Genomic DNA, 22,300 nt, shown 5'->3' with positions numbered 1-22,300 from the left:
GAAGGAAAAAGAAGGTGAGGAGAGAAGAGATAAGGAGGTAGGAAAGGAAGAAAAGGAAGGGGAGGAGAGAAGAGATAAGGAGGTAGGAAAGAAGGAAAAATAAGGTGAGGAGAGAAGAGATAAGGAAGTAGGAAAGGCAGAAGAAAAAAAGGTGAGGAGATAAGGAGGTAGGAAAGGAAGAAAAGGAAGGTGAGGACATACTAAGTATACTCTCTGTCTTCAAGTAATCTTTAGCAGATGGATGCTTAACTCACAGTAACGTTTTGTTGGATGCAAGCGTAGACAAAGCGTATCAGTCATGATGTTCCAACAAAGGTCATATAATCTTAAATGTCAACGAACAGCATTTACCTTCCTTAAGAGAGATGTGTTGCCCTTTAAATGAGCTTTCAAAGCAACTCAATTACAAAAGGCAACATGAACATGATCCTGATCCTGCAGAAAATACCACTTCAATGACAAATGAGATATTTCTTTCTGATTTCTTCGAGAAAATCCAAGTGATTTGGTGACAGGATGATGCAAGAGGCTCTGACCGAAACATTAGGGCACAACATGTATTGAGCCTTCTGTCATTAAGTTAATATGTAGAACGAACCCACTGTGATTTAATTGCAATCACAGATAAAAGGAAGTCAAAATTAAGACATGAACGACAAGTTTAATTATTTAAAATGTTTATTTCCTGGATGGAGTTTGGTTCTAGTAAGGCTAACATCTGAGCTGAGCCATCAACACTCTTGGGTTTATGCACACACATTTATACAAATAGAAAACGGTCTGGTATCGGTGAAAGTATGAAAGTATGAGGGGAGGTTGTAGATCTCTGGGTCCTTTTATTGTATCCTAATTATGTGATCTGTTAAATGTAACACCGAAGCCTGGAAGCAACGCATTTGTTGACAGAAATCATGGCCAGTTTGATTGAACGCATCTTTTCTTTGTTCAAAAAGAAGCTGGATATGTTGCCTTGTTTACAGGGAATCTCAAACCAAGTAGTAGAAACGTCTGTCTCCTCACTCAGTGATGACGTATTTGATGATGTGAGTTTGTTGAGCTGATCCATCAGTCAGCGGATCGGTCAGAACACACTCCTCTATGTGTGTCCTTCTCCTGTGAACATTGTCCTGTGAGGCGTGAGTTCAGTAAACTGCAGCCGGACGCCGCTCGTCAGTTTGTCCGTCAGAGACCCAGAGAGGAGGCCGGACGTGGTTTGGTTTTAATAAGCTTAGTTCCTCTACTACATCTGCATATATTTAAAGTTTATAACTTAAAGGTGGGGTAGGTCATTTTGGAGAAACCAGCTCGAGTGCGCTAGAATTTGAAAACACACAGCTGGAAAAAATCTGCCCCTTCCTTACAGAGCCCCTCCTCCAACACACACGAACGCGCACATGACCAATGAGGGCACGAGATAAATTTGTGCACAGATGGGAGGCTGACAGGCAGGTAGGCCATCCAGTTACTTTAGCCGGGCCGGCTCAGATGATTGGTCGTGCTTTTTACAGCGCTACGGCTTCCACTGATGACATTTTATTATGGATTTTTTGTCAAAGCACTTCAGATATTCATTGCTATCGGGATGTTAAGAGCATTCCATGGAATATAACAAAAAGTGTATCTCGAGCCGGTTTCTCAAACTTACCTACCCCACCTTTAAAGTCTCAATTACATAACTTTCAATATTATTATAGAAATACAACCATGGAATATAAGGCTCTACACATTTTGGTTGCACTTTGATAATTGTGTTGTTTATAATTCCAGGCGTCCACAGCATCGGCCAACCCGGCCAACAGCAGCTCCTCCACGGCAGGCGGCGGTCTCACAGGGTGGGCTGCGTTTGGCGCCAAAACGGGCCCATCTCTTCCTGCCAGCTCCAAACTGGGGTCCTCTGGTCCAAGTGGGAGCCACAAGACCCTGACCACTCCCTCCAGCCAGAAACCTGTCGGGCTGTCTGGGCTAGCAGGAGCCAAATCGGGGCTCGGGAGTACAAAAACACCCGGGAGCGGCAATGGAAACGGCTCTAGTGCGGCGCCTCTTAAACCTCCGCCCCCCCTGACTCTGGGTAAGCAGCCGCTGAATCGCTCATCCAGCGGGGAAGGCCCAGCCAAAGGGTCTCCTGCGTCGGGGTCCAGCTCCCCCGGCAGCAGCGGAGCAGGGAACGGGGGAAATAACGGAGGAGGTAACGGGAACAATGGGAACGGGTCGAAGGCTGCTCCAGGGGAGAAAGCACCGACGTCCCAAGAGTCCCAGCTTAACGCCATGAAACGGTTACAACAGGTGAAGAAGAAAGCAGCGCAGAAGAAGCTGAAGAAATGAGTTGAGGGGACTGAAGGTGGGAGGGAGTAGAACATAAACGTTTAAACAATGTGGATAAGTGCCGGATCTTTCTGTTTGTTTCAAAATATCATTTGTACTTGAGTTACACCATCCAGTCAAATACTTGAACTTACTTTGTGTTAATGCTACTGGATTGTACTTCTTTGTCATAACTAGTTTAACCGTTTTAAAAGTGTCACTTTTTATCACAAACGTCAATAAATCTCTTCTTATAAACTGACAGCAGCTATGACTCGTTGTGTTGTGTCGTTGAATCATTATATTCTGCGGGACAAGTGGAGAACAGATATTTATTACAGACAATTGTTAAAATATGATAGATTTCTTCATTTTACATTCACATTAAATATATATATACTTCATTTCACATATAACATTTACTTCATCTGTTAATCAATTCACGTTTAAAATGTAACTTCATGTATAAATCACTTCATTTTGATATAAACTCTACAACACTGAAGTAGAAAAAGTGCTTGGCACAGTGCCGTGTGTTTTCCTACCATTATTTATATTCATCACAGATTATAGGTCAAGTCCTATTGCTGAGCTTCTCAAGGCTAAACATCAACACTGTTGGTATGAGACAGATACCTAGGGCTAATTTGACTCTTACAAAGCAGTAATGCGACATGTTTTACAGCTATTTCTTTAAACTGTAAACATGTTTGTTTTAATTGCCACTGTTTGGTTTCCTTCTTATGCATAGGACATCCTGCCAAGGTAGTTAGCAGGGACGTATCCTTTCTGTCCGTTAGCCTCAGCTAACCACCAGTCCTTATTGCCTCCCAGGTCCGAGAACTTCAGGATGCGGACGTGCTGGTACTCCTGCAGGGTCAGCTCCTGGTCACAGCGCGCCTGAAACGCATACACAGCATAGAACTGTGGGAAAACACAGGAATTAGATCAAGTCTGGGGAAAAAAATGTTTATACTGTTTGAAAAATGTCACAGCAATAGTTGTTTTTTCTATACACAAATTAAACTGTAGTAAATCTTTATTTGCAATGATGTCATTACTAAAGAATACATGAAGTGTATCCACCTTTAAATCCAGAAGGTGGCACTGTTTATCAGCTTTTCCACATGTGTATTTTGTTAACACCAGTCTTAATGTGTATTGGTTACAACAAGCTAGTCTACTGACCTTTGTCAACATTTTACATTTCAAAACCAATAACTGTCATGTTATGAAGATTGGAGTTATATTAGGGAGTCATAGCTGATGAAGACTTGACCACAAAGGTTTTGAAGCCAGGGTGACAGTGCTGTCATCATTTAATGCTTTGTACCCAATTAAAATCAATGTGAGCTGGAGAGCCACTGTAAAGCTATCAAGTGGGCAGACAGTGAGCCCCTGCTCCTCCAGCCTGTAACTGCTCACCTCAGTTTAATGGCCATTTGAAAGAATAACCCTTATTTTGTCCAGGTGGAGTCTCATATATAAGGAGACACTTATAGGCAGTTAAAGTTACTTGGCTTGCTGAGCTGTTATTTTTATTATTATAATGAGGCCCTGTGTGGGGGTTAAAGTATTTTTAGGTTTGTCCCTTACTTTCCTTCATACTTTTAGTTTATTTCAAAGATTGCTGCACAATATGCACATGGGCTTGAGGTATGCAGTTTTTATGCAACTGTTGATGAATTGAGATACCTGAAGTTATCTGTCCTCAATATGAGAAGCCAAAATGAGCAGAAATAAGACTTTTTATTTCAATTTCTTTAGTTCTAAGCAATAACTGAAAATGAAAAACACACTCATGCTACCCAACACACCTGCTGAGCCTCTGCGTCCGAGGTGTCCTCCAGGTCCTCGGGACTCTCTGACTCCCCCTGTAACCCGGAGAGGGTGGAGCCGCTGTCGGTGGTGTTCAGGTTGAAGCTGCGCAGGCTGCTGCTGCCGCTGCCCGACACGAAGAGGCTGATGTCGTCAAAGTCCTCGTCCAACATGGCCGCCGGCTGCTGCTGCTGCTGCTGCTGCTCTCTGGCCATCTTGCTTTTCCTCTGGGAATCCCTCAGAGGGTTATACTGCTTCAGGAAGGTGGAGTACACGTAGCCCTGTGAACCTATCAGTGACACAAAGAGACAGTTCATTTTAAAGGGTTGGTTCAGCTAATTGTTTATATTTTGAGATATGCATATCCTCCTTGAGACACATAATGCACTGAAAGATCATCACAGCTTCTCTTTTCAGAACGTTCTCCTGGGTAAAGTGTATGTGGTTAATGTATGGTTGAAACTGAATCCCGACAGCTAACAACAAATCTTGCCTCTAGTCATTTTGTAATTTGGGTAAAACCAGCCTTTGAATGACAAACAGTAAGGCATATACAGAACAATGTACCCGATAAGACATTTTACGTTGGTATTTAAAAAAGCTGCTTGAGAAAAATTAATTTGCACCACCTCAGGAGGATACATGTGTGTTTAATGTACGGGTCTTACATTAAGACTGTAAGCATAATCTACACAACGTTGAGTCCATGTGAGTGAACTGAATAATCTGTAAATGTAAGGCAAGAATATTCATATTGTTGATATCAGAACAGAAGGCTGAACAATAACAGCTTCCTGAGAATGCTAGTAATCCCAGAGGACAAGACAAGTGTGTGAAGAATGTAGTTTGTCTGAAAGAACATGCAGACGCTCTTTTTTTCCAGAGCTCATCAAAAATAACTTGTTATTGCCGAGTACAGAGGCGCGCAGGCGTCATCTCTCCGTCCTTGTTTCCGAATTCCCATCGGGAGAGGCTTTGTACTCTAGGTAACACTGCTTCCAACGTGCAGTGGTTTGTTCCAAACAAGACCTCGGGATCTCAGGTGCCTCTCGTAAAGAGAAGATGGAGACAAGCTATGGAGAAGGGCCTGTTGTGAGGCAACCATCCCCAGAGGCAGGCGGAGAGGCAACACTGACACCCCGGGGCCCCTGGGACTGATTCTTGTGTGCTGACTCGTCACTTTCCGAAAGTAAAGTTTGGTGTGTGTACACTACACAGCCATAGATGCAGGTGTATTCACAGAGGAATATGTATTAAAGAAGACCTACCATCTATAACTTCAATTACAGTGTGTGTCTTACTAACTTAATGTGTTAAGAGCTACTGCTGTCCCGCGGGTCTTTGTCCTCTTGCACACACACACACACACCTACAGATACTTGCCTCCAGTGTGAACCAGCCAGCGGCTGCTGCTGCCCAGAGGGTCCGTGTCCTCCAGCAGGGCCACCAGCTCCCCCTCCAGCAGGCTGAGGTCCTGCTCCTGGCAGCCATTACACTTCCTCTTCAGCAGGTACAGATGGCTCGTTGGATATTCTGCCAGCAGCCAGCCTCGCTGTTCCTCGGTTTGATGCTGCACCTCCGGCACCTGGATACAAAGAGGGTAATTATTTGAAGTTGGCCCGGTGTGTGTAGGAATGTTGTTGGTTATCTGAGTGTGAGCCGAGGTAATAGGCACTCGGGGGTAGGAGTTTCAAATGCAGCCACTTTCATGTCCGAGCACAAGCACATTCTCATATGTGTGGATATGTGTGTGTGTGTGTGTACACCTACACATGTGGACATTTAAGTGACTTTGGATTGCCAAGTTCCCCAGTTAATCACAGCCTGGAGCTCTTTCCTTTTTCGTGCTTGCTAATACTTATAGCTGCTCATTCTTGGCTTGTAATTGGTCAAAAAGAGAATTATATTCAAAGTTTTAAAATGCAATCAATGAGACATGTACAGACCAGTTTACTAACCACGGATCCTAAAAATACAGAGTTTAGGCTTAGTAAAGTTGAGTCTTTATTATTTTAACTTTCTCACCGTTGTTTTCTTGTCTCGTTGTCTCTCAAAGCTGACTTTTCGCTCCATCAACTTCTGAGCGTTATCATTGACAAAAGTCAGATTGTTCAGCTCATCCATGATGCTGTTCTGAACCTCAGTAATGTTTGACAATGGCGCCTTCAAACGACAAACACATTTTAGCTTCAATATAAAACAGACTTGATAACACCTGAATGTGATTTGTACGTGGGACCCTCACCGGTAGCTGCTGTATGGACGGGGCACGAAGTAGTATTTTATCCATCAGCCCTCTGAGCAGGGTCACTATGTGCAGCACACAGTTAGTCAGGATGTGATAGGCTGCCTTGTTGAACCTCTCCAACTCCTCCACTAGCAGAGCATTGATGGCTTCATAGTCCCTTTTGGCGGGACCGGGCGGGTCTTCTGACGCCAGTGAAGTAGAGGAAGAAGTAGGGGACGACGAGGATGAGGATGAAAAGGAGGAAGAGCGCTCCAGGCGGCTGCAGTAATCCAGTAATTTGTCATAGCGCTTCTGGATGAGCTTCTGTGGAGCTGTGAACATGCCCTGAAGGGAGGAGAGGGGGGCGAGGACCGAGCGCTCCATACTGTCTTTCTGCAGGAAGACGTCGAAAAGGCAGCAGAAGATGAATAATTATAATAATAATAATAACTTTATTTGTATAGCAGCTTTCATACAGGGAATTGCAGTTCAAAGTACTTTACATCAGTAAGAAATAAGACATAACATCAGTGTAAAACAAGCAGCAAGAGCAAAGCATAAAGTGGGATAAAATAATTAAAAATAAAAACATGGGGAATAAAACAGAAAAATAGTGCAATGTCAATCACAGAGGATAGTGCAGTATAATAGTGTCCAATCAGTAAAATGCTTTGGTAAAGAGATAGGCATTTTGAACGTATTGGCTTCCCTAATATTGTTGGGTAACGTGTTCCACAGTTTTGGGGCGTAGTTTACAAAGGCTGCATCACCGATGTTCTTATGACTCTTTCTGGTGACCTCTAATAGACCTGCATCTGATGATCGCAGTGTTCTGGCGGGTGTGTAGTTTATTAGAGAGTCAGCAATGTAGCTGGGTCCTTGTCCACTCAGAGCTTTGTATGTGAGGAGAAGCACCTTCAAATCAAATTCTAAAAGTTAGTGTGGAGAGTAGCTAAGACAGGACTAATGTGTTCCCTCCTTTTGGTATTCGTTAGTAGTCCAGCTGCAGAGTTTTGAATGAGCTGGAGTCTTCCAATAGCTGTCTTGGGGAGACCAGTGAATAGTGCATTGCAGTAGTCTAGTCGGCGAGATATAAAAGCATGAATTAGCTTCTCTGCATCATTTTGATTTATGAATGGTCGTACCTTCGCTATGTTTCTGAGATGAAAGAAAGCTATTTTGGTCACTTTGTTTAAATGGGCGTTGAAGTTCAAATCTGAGTCCAGGATGACACCGAGACTTGTCACCTCCGGTTTAATCCAAGTGGTTAAGCTTCCTAGATTATTGGTTAGCATCTCTCTTTTTGATTTGGAATAAAGACACCAAGTTCTTTCATTACATATTCTGCATTCTGTACATGTTAGAATTACACTGAAAGTACATTTTGTGTCTTTGTATATGATGTTTGTAATAAATGTATTGTTTTTAGAATGGCACCTCTAATTGCCAATTAGTTTCTCTGATAGGAAACAGTAACGTATGCTTCACATTAACCTGGAATACATAACACTGGTGCTGATAGATTTGCATACAAACAAACAAGTTGATGTTATCAGCTTACTGTGAGACTTAAGCATACTTCATCTATCATAGTGTGCAGCATGTAATGGGTAGTACTAGACGTCAAGTAAAAATAACAGTTTCTCTGGTGAAAATGTTCTGTCCCCTTCCAGCATCTATCACATTACAGCTGTTGTGTTTTCATTACAGCTGACACAATGGACCCATTTTCATACGAGATATGTACTTCTGTCGTTTTTCTTCGTGGAGTACACATGTCTTTGTGTCTACACTTGTTTTGGAAATCTTATTACGTACTTTGGTTTGAGGCAGTTTGAAAGCAAATAGCTGCCACAAATAATTGTGTTCAAAAGTATAGTTATTCCAGAACTGGTGACAATGCAATACACGGATAAAAGAGCGTAGGAGAGAGGAGGTATGGCAAATGTATAAAGGGACCGAGGAAGGTTAGAGGCAGAGAAGAAGAGGATTAATAAAATGGACAGGTGACTCACAGTTGGAAGGTGAATGAGAGGTCATGAAGGAAACAGGACAGCAAAGCATGGACAGACAAGACCAGCATTTTTGATAAATGAAAGAGATGAGTTGTATCTGAAGGCTAACTAGACCCTGAATGAGACCAATGACACTGAAGAACAGAAAACAGCCAAACTTACAAAGTGCTTATAAGGGTCATTTCCATTATGGTGCAATGAGCCGTTTATGTCATTTTTGTTTGGATCCTTAATCATGTCCTCCATGTCCTGGAGTTTCTGAACAGCAACAGATACCATCTCCTGCAGAACACACATCAGAAACTTTCAAAGAACACACTCTTTGTGGTCAGAGATGCTAATATCTGTACTTACCTGAATGTGCAGCAGGTAAAATTGGACATTCTTGGCCAGCTGCCTCACAGCCTTCTCCAGACTCCTGAACAGCTTCTCCTCTCGGTCAAATACTTCATCTCTCACCTATACAGAGAGTAGAGTAAATGAGCTTGACTAAAAAGTTTATAAATACCAAATAAGCCTTTGCATTATGCTACATCTTGAGTTTCTATACTTGTAAGACTACTTAGAACTTCATAAAAGCAGCAATGTGCGTATACATAATTTACCTTTAGGCCACAAAATATATTCTTGCAAAGTGTTAAGTTAACAAGCCTCATGACTTGTATTACATGTACTAAATGTGGTGCAGTGAGTGAGGAGGGAACAACAGTATTTTACCTGTGGCTCTACTCCAGTGAGGATCTTGAGATAGCCTGCAAACCTGTCACTTTTCTTCCGGATAGAGTGGATGTTGAACTTGTTCAGTTTCCCCCTCAGTGTGCCTTCATCATCCAACCTCTTATACTTCATAACTGAGAATGAACAGAAAGAGTTTCAAACAACCAACATTGCATGTGTAAGGCCAGCCCTACATCTGAAAAGCTTTGTCATACACTCGATTTGAGCTCACAGGAAGCAAAATCAAACATTATATATAAATAGACGACAATGATCAGCACCCTAATGACATCTCACCGATATCTTTGCGCCTCTTGAACTCATTTATGTTGACGTTGATGATCTTAGCAGCGGTGTAGGCCTCCTGCAATGGCTGATGGTCCGGGTGGTCCTGAGGCGTGGCGTGCCACAGCTCCCCGAGCAGCAGAGGGTACTTCATGATCCTCTGCACCGGCTTGATGAGCAGTGAACCCATGTTCAGCAGGTTGGGTTTCCCTCTGCAAAAAGATTACGGTATAAAGTAAACATTTCTTTTTCCATGACTTAAAGTGTATTGGCTTTACTTCTTTCTCAGAGATTCAGAAAGTAAAACGACTGTCAAGTCAACAAATGATTCAGTCAACATATGACAACATGTTTATTAGTTACATAGATAACATTTACTTTAATGATTAATGTGAAGTAAATGTTAATTGCACAAGGTTACAGCTGTCGAATAATGACATCATCGGCATTCAAATCGGTTCCCTATAAATCTTATTTTTACAACGCAACTCTGTCGGCTTTATCTTTCACTATAAAGGCCCTACACATGATATACACTGCATGACTGCCTACCAGAGGGCATTTTGAACCATGATAATGAACTCTACCCGGCTAAAGAGCCCTGTGGACGATTAGCCAAGGGGGGGGGATTTTAACAGAAGACAGGCAGCTAGCTGTAGCTGTGATGCTAACCACACAAAAGAAAATATCTTATCTATATCTGTGTTTGCACTTTGTTTAGAAACAAATACAGTGTGTCCTCCTAACCCTAAGTGTAACCCTAGCCATCAGATTGTCTTTGTGACAGTGACAACCACAATTACACCACTTGGACATGACAGGTAATACAAAGTTGAAAAGCTGTCTGACAGCTTATGACGCTCGTTATATTTTACGTGACAACATTATAAAGAAGTACTTACTCTAGGTCATAGATTTTCCTGCAATTACAAAGCAAAAAAACAGTCACCAACATGATTATACTAATAATATTTAAAATATGAGAAAAGTAATGCATATTTTTGAAAGTATATACAAGTAGTGACTTACTTCAGAGCTAATACACATGTGGTGAAATGTTTCTTAATTTCTTCATTTTCTTCATAGGATTTGAGGGACATGTTAGCATCATCATGATGGTAACAGTAAATCTTATATACATCTTCTAACGCTGCCTTTGCCTGGATGAATATTTCCCCTACAATTAAAAGTGGGATATTAGATTGTTTGTTAATATCAACCAGAGCAGTGAAAGTCAACAAATAATAAAATCATGTTAGAAATGGCCTTACCTATGACGACCGACTCGGGATCAGGGTCAGCGATGGCCTTATTCAGTCTGTGAAGAAGTGCTGCAGATACTTCACACACCGTCTCTGTGTTGGTGAACAGCCGGTCTACATCCACAACCTGACAGAGGATAAGGAAATAAAAACTCAGTGCAAATTAAACTAAATTAGAATTAGCTATAAGTACACTTTCTGTGCATATGAGGAGACCTGAATCACTGTCAGTTGCCATTTATTAATAACATAATCATCCTGTTGGCCACCCTTTTTCTTTGAATATTTAATAAATGTTAATCACACCATCATATATTTCATAGATTTTCATGATCTTAGTGTCTGAATCAGTCATTGTTATGCTTATTGTTAATGCTAAACATAAGGTCAGAGCCAGTGTATATTGAGAAGTTGGTCAAAAAGAACCAAAAAGGCAACACTGATAAACATTAACTTTTTTCCCCTCAGGCAGCTAGTTTGAGTATTAACATTGGATCTTACAAATTAAGTTTTTTAAAGAGATCATTGTTTAAAATGATCTTCTCTTTGCTTTTGTGTAGAGGTTAGTTAATACCACATTAGGCCAGTGTATTCATTGGCGTATACTAAAATCGACCGATCATCTACCTGCATGTTGCGTAGAGGCTGGACCACCTCTCTGATGCACAGCTCCAGGTCTGTGAGGTAGTCCTTCTCAGTCTGCACCAGCTCCTGAATGACCTTCGCCCTGCGGCTCATCTTCCTCAAACGCACCTCCTCCGGGTCCAGAGCTGGAGAGGGGGGCGTCGACAGGTCGTGGGGTGTCATTTTCTCTGAGAAAAGAGGACATTATATGATAAGTATAAAAGAAACAAGTGTTCTTACATGGTCAGTAGAGGCCAGCAAAATGAAGAAATCACTTCCTAAAACTCACCTTTTTATTAAAGCTTTAAACTAATGATGACACCACTCTGTTTTACTCGACATCCATGTTTTACTTATTACTGCTGCTATTGTTGAAACGCTGTATATTTATGGGGTGGGTTTGGGGAATTTTGACCGCATACCTGAACGGCCTGTTCTTAATCCATGTTAAGCACTTTGTGACTTTGTTTGAAAAGTGCTGTATAAATAAAGTTATTATTATTATTAAGATGGGATTAATGAAACATTTGGAAATAGACATTTTTGTTATCGATGTGTCATAGAGGTCATTCAAAGGCATCCAAAAACGAATTCTTTTTTTAAGAGCACCTACATTTTGCTATAAACCTGCAATTTCCCCCAAAATGTATATGTGTTTGCTAACATTTCAAGCCATCTGTGTGCACTTTCTAAAAATGGCTGGTAAACATCCCGCCCCTGTGGGCTGTGTGCATGCTTGGGAAAAACGGTACATCTCTTCTAACGCATCCGCTTGACGCCTGAGCAGCCATCGGTATTTCACGGTGATATAATTATTTTGACTCCAGCGCCAAAAGGCCTCACTTAACATGCCAGTCAGGCTCGCTTCTCTTTTTTTATTGCTCCGCTGTCTAATCAGTCTGTGGCTGCTCTGTGCTTTGCATGGCAGGCAGGCAGGAGCGTCTGTCTGCTCAGGGAAGAGGGATGCTTCCTTACTGCCTAATCAACGACACACACCACTTCCTTCTCCGGGGGGGAGAGAGTTTGTGTGTGTGTGTGTGTGTGTGTGTGTGTGTGTGTGTGTGTGTGTGTGTGTGTGTGTGTGTGTGTGTGTGTGTGTGTGAGGCTTGTGTCAGGTTACAGAAATAATCGTGCCGCTGATGTAATGCTCCGTCGTGCTCAGGCATTCCATCTGCTCAGACTGGGAGTGGCATGGGATGATGAACACACACCTACATATGTGAGGACACACACACAAACACACACTGTTTGACACGTACGTCATGCATGCACATTCACACAAATGTACTAGACTCACTTCAGCTTATCCATTTTATACATACAGTAAACATGCACGCAATTCTACTGTAAACAGTTACATTTGGTTTACAAAATATGACCATTATCTTATTACAGCGTCCATTTGCAAAAGAATACCATCATGAATGTAGGTTGGATATCAATTCTTGAGCAAATGTAATTAATTATTGAATTAACATTGTATTCCTATTTCAATTGTTGGGGAGATTAGCTCATTTGTTTAGTTTTTTGTGGAAATAGTGTGTTTATAGGAGGATGCTGTCCAAGGTACGGATCATCTGTGACAATGTCTCCCACCCAAAGTACCAGAACATTGGTCTGAGTCAACGTGCTGAATTCTGATGTTTATATAATATTTTATTATTTGTATTTTATCTCTACGGGACATATTTCTTTAATTTGTTACGTTTATACATCTTACTTTAAATGTAATTCCATATTTTCCATATGTTTACTTCTTATGTTTAGATTTCTTTATTTTATTGTATATTATTCATTCTAAAATGGAACAACTGTCACAAAAAATAAATTTCCCCCGGGGATTATTAAAGTATTTCTGATTCTTTGAACAATTGTAAGTGTGTGGACCCCAGAAATAAGTCCCAATGCTTACGGCTAATGGACATCGTATTAAAGCGAGAAAAGGGCTCACTATCTGTGTAACAATCAGACCAGTCATACCTTATGTCATCATCCCATAATTATATGTGCTCTCATGAATGTCATTCTGGGATCAGATACTGTAACATTATTTGTGCATGATAACCCAGTGAGCGACTTGCATGTCCAATAAAAAGGGGTAGGGCAGGTGTTGGAACATATTATTTTCCCGGTGTATATTTCCATATCATTTCATGTTTACAGAAATGTTTTTTGTTTTAGGAAAGTAAAATGCAAATGCTGTGAATGACACAACATCGTCTCAATGGGGGGAAAGTCTGGTGGCTGAAGCTGAGTATAATGGCTTGTGTGTCTTTGGACAGTGGGGCAGAACTTTCTGATGAATGCGAGCACTGTACAGATTGGGTTCACACGTGATTGACTCTGGCAGCGATCTGATCACATTCTGCCTGCAACACAGCTACACCTTACAGTGTTCCTTTCCCGTGATAAACAGGAATAAAACCCCTGCAGAGGTGAATCATAACCTCTGGAATTCTCAATGAAAACATTACAAAAATCTAGAAGGTAATATGCATTTTAATAGAGTGTTTTGTTTCCACCACTTGACCACTTTTTAATATCTTGTTTGAACGTGGTTGCCTTTTGGACAGTCAGTTAAAGCTTTTAACATCCAACAACAAAACATGCACTCTACAACATAAGAGTACATTGACGTAGATACGTTGTGCCTCTTCACCTATACATTTTAGTTCTTACTCTTTCACTTAAATCCTAAAAACGTAGATCTCATATTAAAAACTTTATCCAAAAACCTTTCCCCTCTCTGACCTCTCGAGGTTCTATTAGAGGGTAACAGGTTGCAGAGAACGCCTAGCCCGGCACCGGGAGTGTTGAACGTAGCCACAGACCTACTCCTCCTATACCTCTCACCAATTCAGGTTCCAGTGGGGACCTTTCTCCCTGCGTGTGCCTCTCCACCTCTGTTTCCTACTTCTTACTTGCTACCCTTTTCCCTCAACCTATCCTAAGGGAGTGCATGTATGAAGACATGTTAGTTTAGCTGCTATAGGCTTGGACTGTTGGGGGGGGAACCTTACTCCGTCTTTCTGGCTGTTTGTACCTGTGTACTCTCATGTTCCGATTAACCCAGTTTCCCCCAAATCTCTTGTTTGTGTCCATATCTACGCCGGGATCCTGAGTCGAGGCTAATCCTGTTGCTGTGGTCGTATGTCCTGGATCCTCTATCCTGAGCACTGGATCTGAGTCCTGGACTTCGAGTCGTGGCTGAACCTGTCTCTGCGGTCCTGCCAGACTCTCACCATACTACTTCCCTGATGGCTCCCACAAGATTGCTGACGTCCTCGTTGATTCATCTTCTTATTATAGACACATGCATTTCCAAACATTTGGACTACCTATGTTGTAAATGTATTATCTTTTCGATTTACACACAGCATCTATTGCACGTCTGTCCGTCCTGGGAGAGGGATCCTTCCTCTGTTGCTCTCCCTGAGGTTTCTCCCATGTTCCCCTTTAAACTGTGGGGGTTTTCTCTGGAAGTTTTTCCTTGTACGATGTGAGGGTCAAAGGACAGAGGGTGTCATATTGTCATACTGATATTCTGGACACACTGTGAAGACCACGGAGACAAATGTAATATTTGTGATATTGGGCTATATAAATAAACATTGATTGATTGATTGACATCCGGCCGACTTTTAATCGCCTCTAATGAATGTTGAAAAAAATAAAACAGCTGAAAATAGAAAAAGGATCACAGCTTTATTCTGAATGCTGCTTTATAATTATAACACACAGCTCTGAAAATTAAGAGACCACCGCAGCATTATCAACTTCTCTGGTTTTACTATTGAAATGTATGTGTTTACGTAAAATTACAACATTTCTCTGTGTTGGAATTCAACATACACTTGAATGGAATGGCTGCCATACATGTAGAGATTGAGATTTAAAAACAATTTGAAGTTGTCTCTTTTCCCGGAGCTGTATGCAAACATGTTGGCAGTGTATACACCACACACACACACACACACACACACACACACACACACACACACACACACACACACACACTGAGCTGTGCAGTCTTAGACCTTTCCCATTAGTAGTTATTTAATAACTTCTCAATGTCAAGGTCATCTGTTGTATGAGCCAAATGAAGCTTTGGAATGAATCCCTGTTAAAGATATAGCCATATTTAACTGTGGAATTACATTTTTCACTTTAGGAACCTCAGATATTGTTAAACTAGTGGGAATGTTATGTAAAATAAGTATCAAAGTCATATGTCCACATTAAGTGTCATGTGTCTTTATGAGCTTTCAGTGTGAAAAGTGACCCCAGTGTTTTCCACCATTGAAAACCTCCACCCGTGAGAAAAGTCCCCCTTAATGATAGAGGAATCCTGGTGGCTCATTGGACAAAAGCATACTCTATTCATACAATTCTTTAAGCTTAAACCTAACCTAATTTTTCTGCCACTGTACAAAGTGTTGATAAGAAAAGTGTCATATTGTTGCAGCACCCGTGTGAAAGTTTTCCCACTCATAACGAGCCTTGAAATGATTCCCCTGCACATTCTCAATGATACAAAACCTAAAATGTGTTACTATACATCCTATGAAGACTCAGCAGCAGATCTCAAACTGTGCTGACTGGTTGTTTTTTCTGGCATTATCTTTGGTGAGGTATGGTTGCCGGCACAGGAGTTCCCATGAAAGTGGATACAGGGCTTTTCACTGCTCAGCCCATAGAAAGGGATCCGACAGACGGAGTACAAGGCACGGTGTATCACATGACACCAGCAGGAAAAATGACACGTTTGACTTTCACCACACAGCAGTGTACAATGGGATTTTTGAGAATACTGACAATATATTTTTTAGAAAGAATGCTGAAATAGAAAAAAAACCTGGAAATGTCTCGAACATATTAAGCGCTTGGAATTATTTATCACTAAAAAGAAAGTAGGACATATATCCTTGTAAGTATGTTAACATTTATTTGGTCTAATTAAGAAAAGATAATGCCACAAAATATTGAATGCCATTGAAAGTCAAGGTTACACACACACACACACACACACACACACACACACACACACACACACACACACACACACACACACACACACACACACACACACACACACACACACACACACACACACACACACACACACACACACACACACACACACACAAAAGAGTCCTGCCTTTAAATAATATAAACCCATATCAATGATCTCCATCCATGATTTGCCAAAGAATACAAGTGAATATGTAATTTATTACTCTCCTTTTATGTGGGGTTTTTTCTGGTAAATCATTGCCAGGGCTATTATATTTAGTCGCTGTAAATTATTATACGTATTGATGTCACGTTGCCATGGTTCTGTTGCTTGAACAACCTGTCTGACGAGCAGATGAGAACTACAGCAACTCACATGTTTCCTCTTTCAGTGAAGTCATCGTTCTGTCAATATTTGCAATGGTAATACCACTGTAAATATGTAATACGGCCTGTCAGGTGCGGGGCTAAAGTCAAACAGGGTGGGAGAATGGTTTACTGAAAACAACACTGTGTTTTTTGACAATCCGGCCTGTCATTATGCAGGCTGCTCAAGAATAACAGTGCAACGAATTAGAGAGTGTCTCTATTTCAAGTAAACAGAGCAGCTGCTGATAAGGAAAGAGTGTGTGTAAAAGCTATCTTATCAGTTCAACTTCAAGTGAGAAGTGGATTATCCTTTGCTATTTTAAACAAGGTGGCACTTATCCTTCTGGCATGTGATGGCCATTGTTCAGAAGAAAAAGGAAATGCAGAAACAAGTGGAGCAGGAAAGCCTGCATACTTGTTTTAATCTTTAATAGTAAGCCCCTGCTGATACAGTGATGTCAGTCCTGTTGGCTGAAGGGCAGCATTCCCAGTCACTGACAGCAATGAGGACAGGTGAAGCCAGTTTTTCTATAAATGTGGACGTGTGTGTGTGTGGTGCGTGCGTGCGTGCGTGCGTGCGTGCGTGTGTGTGTGTGGTGCGTGCGTGTGTGCGTGTGTGCGTGTGTGTCTGTCAGTGAAAAGTCTGTGTCAGCAGTTGTGATGAGGCGGCATTAAATACAATTTTCTTTACCAGAGTGTTTACTTTCCTGGTCAAACAAAGCATATAGCTCTGTTATTTTATATTCAATGCAAACACAGCCCTATCGCCTGACATCGCCCTACGTCCCATGATACTCTTGTCTCTTAATTTGACGATGAAAATAATCTGTACAGCCTTCTTCCCACGTCACTCTCTTGTTTACTAGCCGGTCTGGAACACTTCTAAAGCCACTCCTCTGTGCCTGAGTTTGGAGCAGAGTTTGCATATGTGGCTTCATCCCTGTGGGAGTATCTCCGGCTAACACATATAACACAACAGGTGCCCTGTATCCAGAGCTATAGAGCAGTGCATACTTAATGCACCTCACTGACACTGTTGTGAGCTTTGGCAATTGCATAATGTTTTTGTTTACGGTCTATATCTTTGTGTTGCCGTATGTAAATCTATGTGTTGCTGTGTGTTTACATGTTTCTGTGTACTTTCTTGCTGTGAAAACATCACCCAATGATATTAAATCCTAATCTAGATCTAACATCTTTAAATGTTTTCCCTTAAGCCATAGATGTTGCTCTTAGAGTCCTTCTACATATTTGTCTAAAAGTTCTCCCAATTAGCGTGTTATCAACAAGTTTGCAATGTAAGGAGTTGAGAGACTAATTGTTGGCTCACGTGTGTCTAGATTGTTGCTATAGTTTTGACCCCCGGGAGGTCATTAGCAGTTGTACCTTTTAGTTTAGCGCTGTACTCCGTCTTGTCAGACTGGCTCCTCCTCACCAGCGTCCCCAGGTTGAAGTCACCTTTGGCCGAATCCTCAGCCACAATAGTGTCCGTCCTCCTCCTCTCCAGGTACCGCAGGAACACAGGCCGGTTCCTCCTCTTTATCACTTTCTCCTTATCTTTGTCCTTCTCCTTCTCACCCCCGCCGGCCTCGTTGGGATCCATGGTGAGGCCGTAAGCTGCCTTTCGGAGCAGCCAAGGAGAAAAGTAGGGGAAGAGAGAGGGACAGGAGGAGGGAAGAGAAGCAGAGCGAGCCTGGGAGGTGCAACAGGTGCCCTCTGTGTGCACTGACTGTCAGCTCTGCAGGTGACCCAGCTCCTCCCCATGTGTACCTGTCAGGAAGGCCGTGTGGCCACACCTCTTACTGCTGTGCTGTGCTTCTACCCTCAGAGCATTACATATAGGAAAAGAGTTAAGGACAGAGCAATAACCCGCAGCAGAAGTAATCCTTCTGCTTTTATTTAAAGCATCAAAAAATGTCCTCACAAAAAGAATTCATGTAGGAGCTCACAGAGACACTAACACTGCGCTAACTGTCGACAAGGAAGTATTTATGTAAATAGCCCCAATGCTGTAAATCCCACTGGTCAGTAAAGACAGCTTTATATTTACACAAAGTACAAGTCAATTGCGTATCAAGTGAGTCAAACTTTAATGTCTACAATCTACTCTTTAAATGTAGGAAGTGTCAATGAAATGAATGGAACAAAAGCCAATCACACAGTTTATAGCTGCCTAGAAGTAACATTTTAAAAGTTGCTTATCAGAGAACTTGATATGCCTCCATTGGACTCCTTTTGTTGTTTACTTCCTAACATAATGATATCACTATGTAACACTCAAGCTAACCAATCAGAGCAGACTGGGCTCTGGTTTTAGACAAAGGGTGAAAAGAAGTGCTGCAGCACAGGCAGTATGAGAAAAATAAAAATAAGAACTTTTTGAACATTAAAGCATGGAGACATGTCACAGTACAAGCAGAAAATACAAATATCAACCAGAACATTAGCATAATAGAGTCCCTTTAAGTGTAGTGTTAGTGATAATCACATTGGCTAATTATCACACACAAGGCATTTTCAAGTTTTGTGTTTCCATCTGCAAAAATATATTCTTTAAACTTCAGATCTGGTTGGACAGGTAATTCATCAACACACATGCTACCACAATGATTTCTGGTCATAGCAACCAGATACTGCGTTCCTCACCAGACAATGAATGGATGCATTTCCTCCTCATTGAACTGCAGGTCATGAGTGCTCCCATTGTGCTTTCAGATCTCTGTGCAGTGCGCTCATAATACACCTGTTCAACTTCCATTGAACTGGAATGATACACATTAACTATATCAGCTGGTCATCAACTTAAGACAGTTGTTTTTTAATATTATTCTCATTGCATCATCTATTTGTTTTCAAGAAAAACTTTTCACAAATTTGTATTGTAATCTCTGTTAAACAAGCACAGGTACATTTTCTTCAAACAAAGCAAACGTCAATGTTAGCAGAATTATGTAACCACAGGAAGTTGGTAAACCTTACAGAACAATCACGTACTTTATGCAAACAAAGAAAGTGAGTAAACAATGTTATCTCCAGTGTACTGTCAGCATGAGGATATTAATTGTTTAGCCCTGGAGCCGCTCATGTGACATCGTATAAATCAGGGTGTGGCTTTTCAAGACCTGAAGTCTAGAGAACTCTCTCACAGTTAAGAACAATTTCAGGCAGTCCAAATATAGTCATTAAGCTTATTCTTCGTCCAGAATAAAGTTACATTTCTAACAAGGAATCCAATTAATTACTCTTTTTTTTTAAGGGATTACCCTGACAATAATTTGTTCTATTCATAGGTCTTTAAAATGTCCAAAAGTATTCAAAACAAGTGTATGTTTAGGAAGAGAATGGTTGACATACATAGAGTACTTGCTTCATAATTCATATGTGTGTGTATAAATATTCTATATAATCCATATTATGTCAAAAATAATGTTCAAATTACTTTATTTGGGTATTTTTATTAGGTACTTCCTAACATTTAACATAAATAGTTGGTTGATGCTTTGGTCACTTTGTTCTTTAAAATGTCATGGAAATAAATCCCCTTTGAATTGAAAATACTAGTCAAACAGAAGTCAAAGTCAACTTTATTGTCAATCTTCCAGTTTGTGTACAGACGGAGAGATCGAAATACCGTTTCCCACAATCCCAAATATAAAACAAATGTATATAAAAATATGTGTGCAAATATGTATATATATACACAGAATTAAAGACACATTTTTACATGTGCACACATTAAGACCTAAATAAAAACACAACAATCAATTTATACAAAATAACAGCCACTTCAATATTTGAGAATGTACACGCTCGGGCTGCACTTAATAAGTGACGGAGCTTTTCTGCCCTCCTTTTTTTTTTTCCTTTTTTTTTTTCGGCCTCTTGCTTGTTGTTGTGTGACTAGACAACGTAATCTTTTTGCTTGTTGTTGTGTACGACAAAAAGAAAGAAGTTTTAGGCGCCTTACATTGCCTCCGTAAATTCAGGTACTATTAACGGTTCCAAGTAGTAGTGCCCTTAACAAGTATTACATTGTGTTTAGTTACATTACTCGCACGTAGTACCCGTTTACTTCCTATTTTCCTGAACCTCCACCGGGTAGAGTTCGAAAAGTCCTTTTTATTCCATCTAAAAATCTGTTTAAACCCCTTAATCCTAAGTCTTTTGTACGTTTCCTTCCCTGATCACAACGAGAAAGTTGTACTCCAATTTCTTATGTTAGTTATGTAAATCTCGTTTACGGGCCATTTGTATATACGGTTTTTTATGAAACAGTCCGACTATAAAGACGTGATGTAGCGTAAATGGTTTCTAACATTTAAGAAACGATTAACAAGTATTTCACTGTTGTTAGTCACGACGAGTCCACGTACACCAGTTCGAATCCGTCCTTAACCCCTGCCCACCGTTACGATTCCTATTGTTAGAGACAGACGTATTGCGTTCCAACTACGTACCGCTTTATATGTATGGTTTTTTTTGGATTAACCGATGAGCATTATGGTCGATTACTTCATGAAAGGAGTCAAAGGGTAGGTTACGGTTGACGTCTCGTAACCGACCGCTTTACATCCTTAACCCTCGCGGGAATAAAAAAGCTGTTGTTTTGTTAGTTCTGGGAGCGATAACTTCTACACTGACGATGCTACGAATCACTTTCACAACAGATTACAAATGGATGTTGATTTGTCTTGACGTCTTCGCTCTTGAGTCATAACGGACGGATGTGCAGAGGACTATTCCGCCAAAGAAAATCTAAAAAATACAACACTTGATGGCGCGGGGCGACGTAGCGTATATTTAGGACTCTTGTACCTCAGTACACTTTCTTAAACAAATGGTCGTAACTACAAACAAAGGGGAGCAAGATTTTCACTGGGGACGTGCCGACTTACATTTCGAGCTTTGTGCTGCCAGTACCAAATAGAAATTACAGCAGTGCAGTCGAATTAGTGTCCTTCGAGGAAGAAGGCGTTAATTCTAAATGTCAGTACTCACTTCGTCAAGACAAAGAATGACAACTAGAGTTTCGCTTAGTAAATGTTAGCCAGCCAGACACAGAGGGTGTCTGTCTAAGTGTATGGCAAGGGGTGTTAGGGTTATATTAGTCTGTGCAACGTTACACCGACCCTCATGCTTTTTATACACCGTATTATACATATTGTGTCCTTAGACCTGAGCCGATACCGAAGTACACGCGTGTAAGTCGGCTTATTGTGACGATGTTAGCGTAACATGTTTTACGAAGTTCAGAAACTTACTTCACATGTCTTACGTTTGGTAAAATAGTATGAGGTTTTATAACTCCGTTCTACGAAGGTATGACGTTAATTGTACACCTAAAACGCGTCCGATTACGACGTCTGTGCGGGTGTTGTGTGTGTTATGGGTTCTGTGTGTGTGTGTGTGTGTCTGTGTGTGTGTGTGTGGTGTATGTAATATATGTGTGAGTCTGTAACCTGTGTGTGTGCATGTGTTGAGAGAAGTTCTAAAGTCGTTGGACCCAAAATTCGGAATTTCAATATCAAAGTGCACTTTAGGAATATTAGTTTACAGAAAAAAAATAATTATTTCGTGGTCGTCCTATCTCGATGTCAGTTTTGGGTTGTAGTCAGTTATTACGTGAGATACCTTTTGAACGTGATTATAAAACGTGTAAGATACTTTTA

At 41.0% G+C, this 22,300-nt stretch overlaps 2 protein-coding genes across 5 annotated transcripts in view; one reads left to right on the top strand and one right to left on the bottom strand.

Annotated features, from left to right (window-relative positions):
* ints12 (integrator complex subunit 12) overlaps positions 1-2,565 on the top strand; it is a 5,394-nt gene extending 2,829 nt beyond the window's left edge. For all 3 annotated transcript variants that reach the window (XM_010794040.1, XM_010794041.1, XM_010794042.1), the window contains one exon: positions 1,768-2,565. In XM_010794040.1, coding sequence (XP_010792342.1) covers positions 1,768-2,322 — 555 coding nt within the window. In that variant the 3' untranslated portion in view covers positions 2,323-2,565. The remainder of the gene's footprint in view (positions 1-1,767) is intronic.
* A 61-nt stretch (positions 2,566-2,626) lies between these two features.
* Positions 2,627-18,344, bottom strand: arhgef38 (Rho guanine nucleotide exchange factor (GEF) 38). Of its 2 annotated transcripts, XM_010794037.1 has the most exons (14): positions 18,018-18,344; positions 11,253-11,437; positions 10,635-10,752; positions 10,393-10,540; positions 10,266-10,283; positions 9,376-9,575; positions 9,079-9,212; positions 8,716-8,820; positions 8,524-8,643; positions 6,365-6,739; positions 6,145-6,282; positions 5,503-5,704; positions 4,119-4,408; positions 2,627-3,225 (listed from the first exon to the last, which is right to left on the bottom strand). In XM_010794037.1, the coding sequence occupies exons 1-14, from the start codon at positions 18,232-18,234 to the stop codon at positions 3,043-3,045; spliced, it is 2,433 nt and encodes an 810-aa protein (XP_010792339.1). In that variant the 5' UTR covers positions 18,235-18,344; the 3' UTR covers positions 2,627-3,042. The 2 variants fall into 2 exon arrangements, with proteins under 2 accessions (XP_010792339.1, XP_010792341.1); XM_010794039.1 differs by lacking the exons at positions 2,627-3,225; positions 4,119-4,408; positions 5,503-5,704; ... (5 more) ...; positions 9,376-9,575; positions 10,266-10,283 and having other exon boundaries at positions 10,389-10,540.
* Positions 18,345-22,300: the final 3,956 nt, after the last annotated feature.

Source organism: Notothenia coriiceps, unplaced genomic scaffold, assembly GCF_000735185.1.
Source record: "Notothenia coriiceps isolate Sejong01 unplaced genomic scaffold, NC01 NC01_scaffold00037244, whole genome shotgun sequence".
In the NCBI taxonomy this organism is placed as follows: domain Eukaryota; kingdom Metazoa; phylum Chordata; class Actinopteri; order Perciformes; family Nototheniidae; genus Notothenia; species Notothenia coriiceps.
Note: the sequence above shows the minus strand (reverse complement) of the source record. Positions and strands in the feature narration are given on the sequence as shown.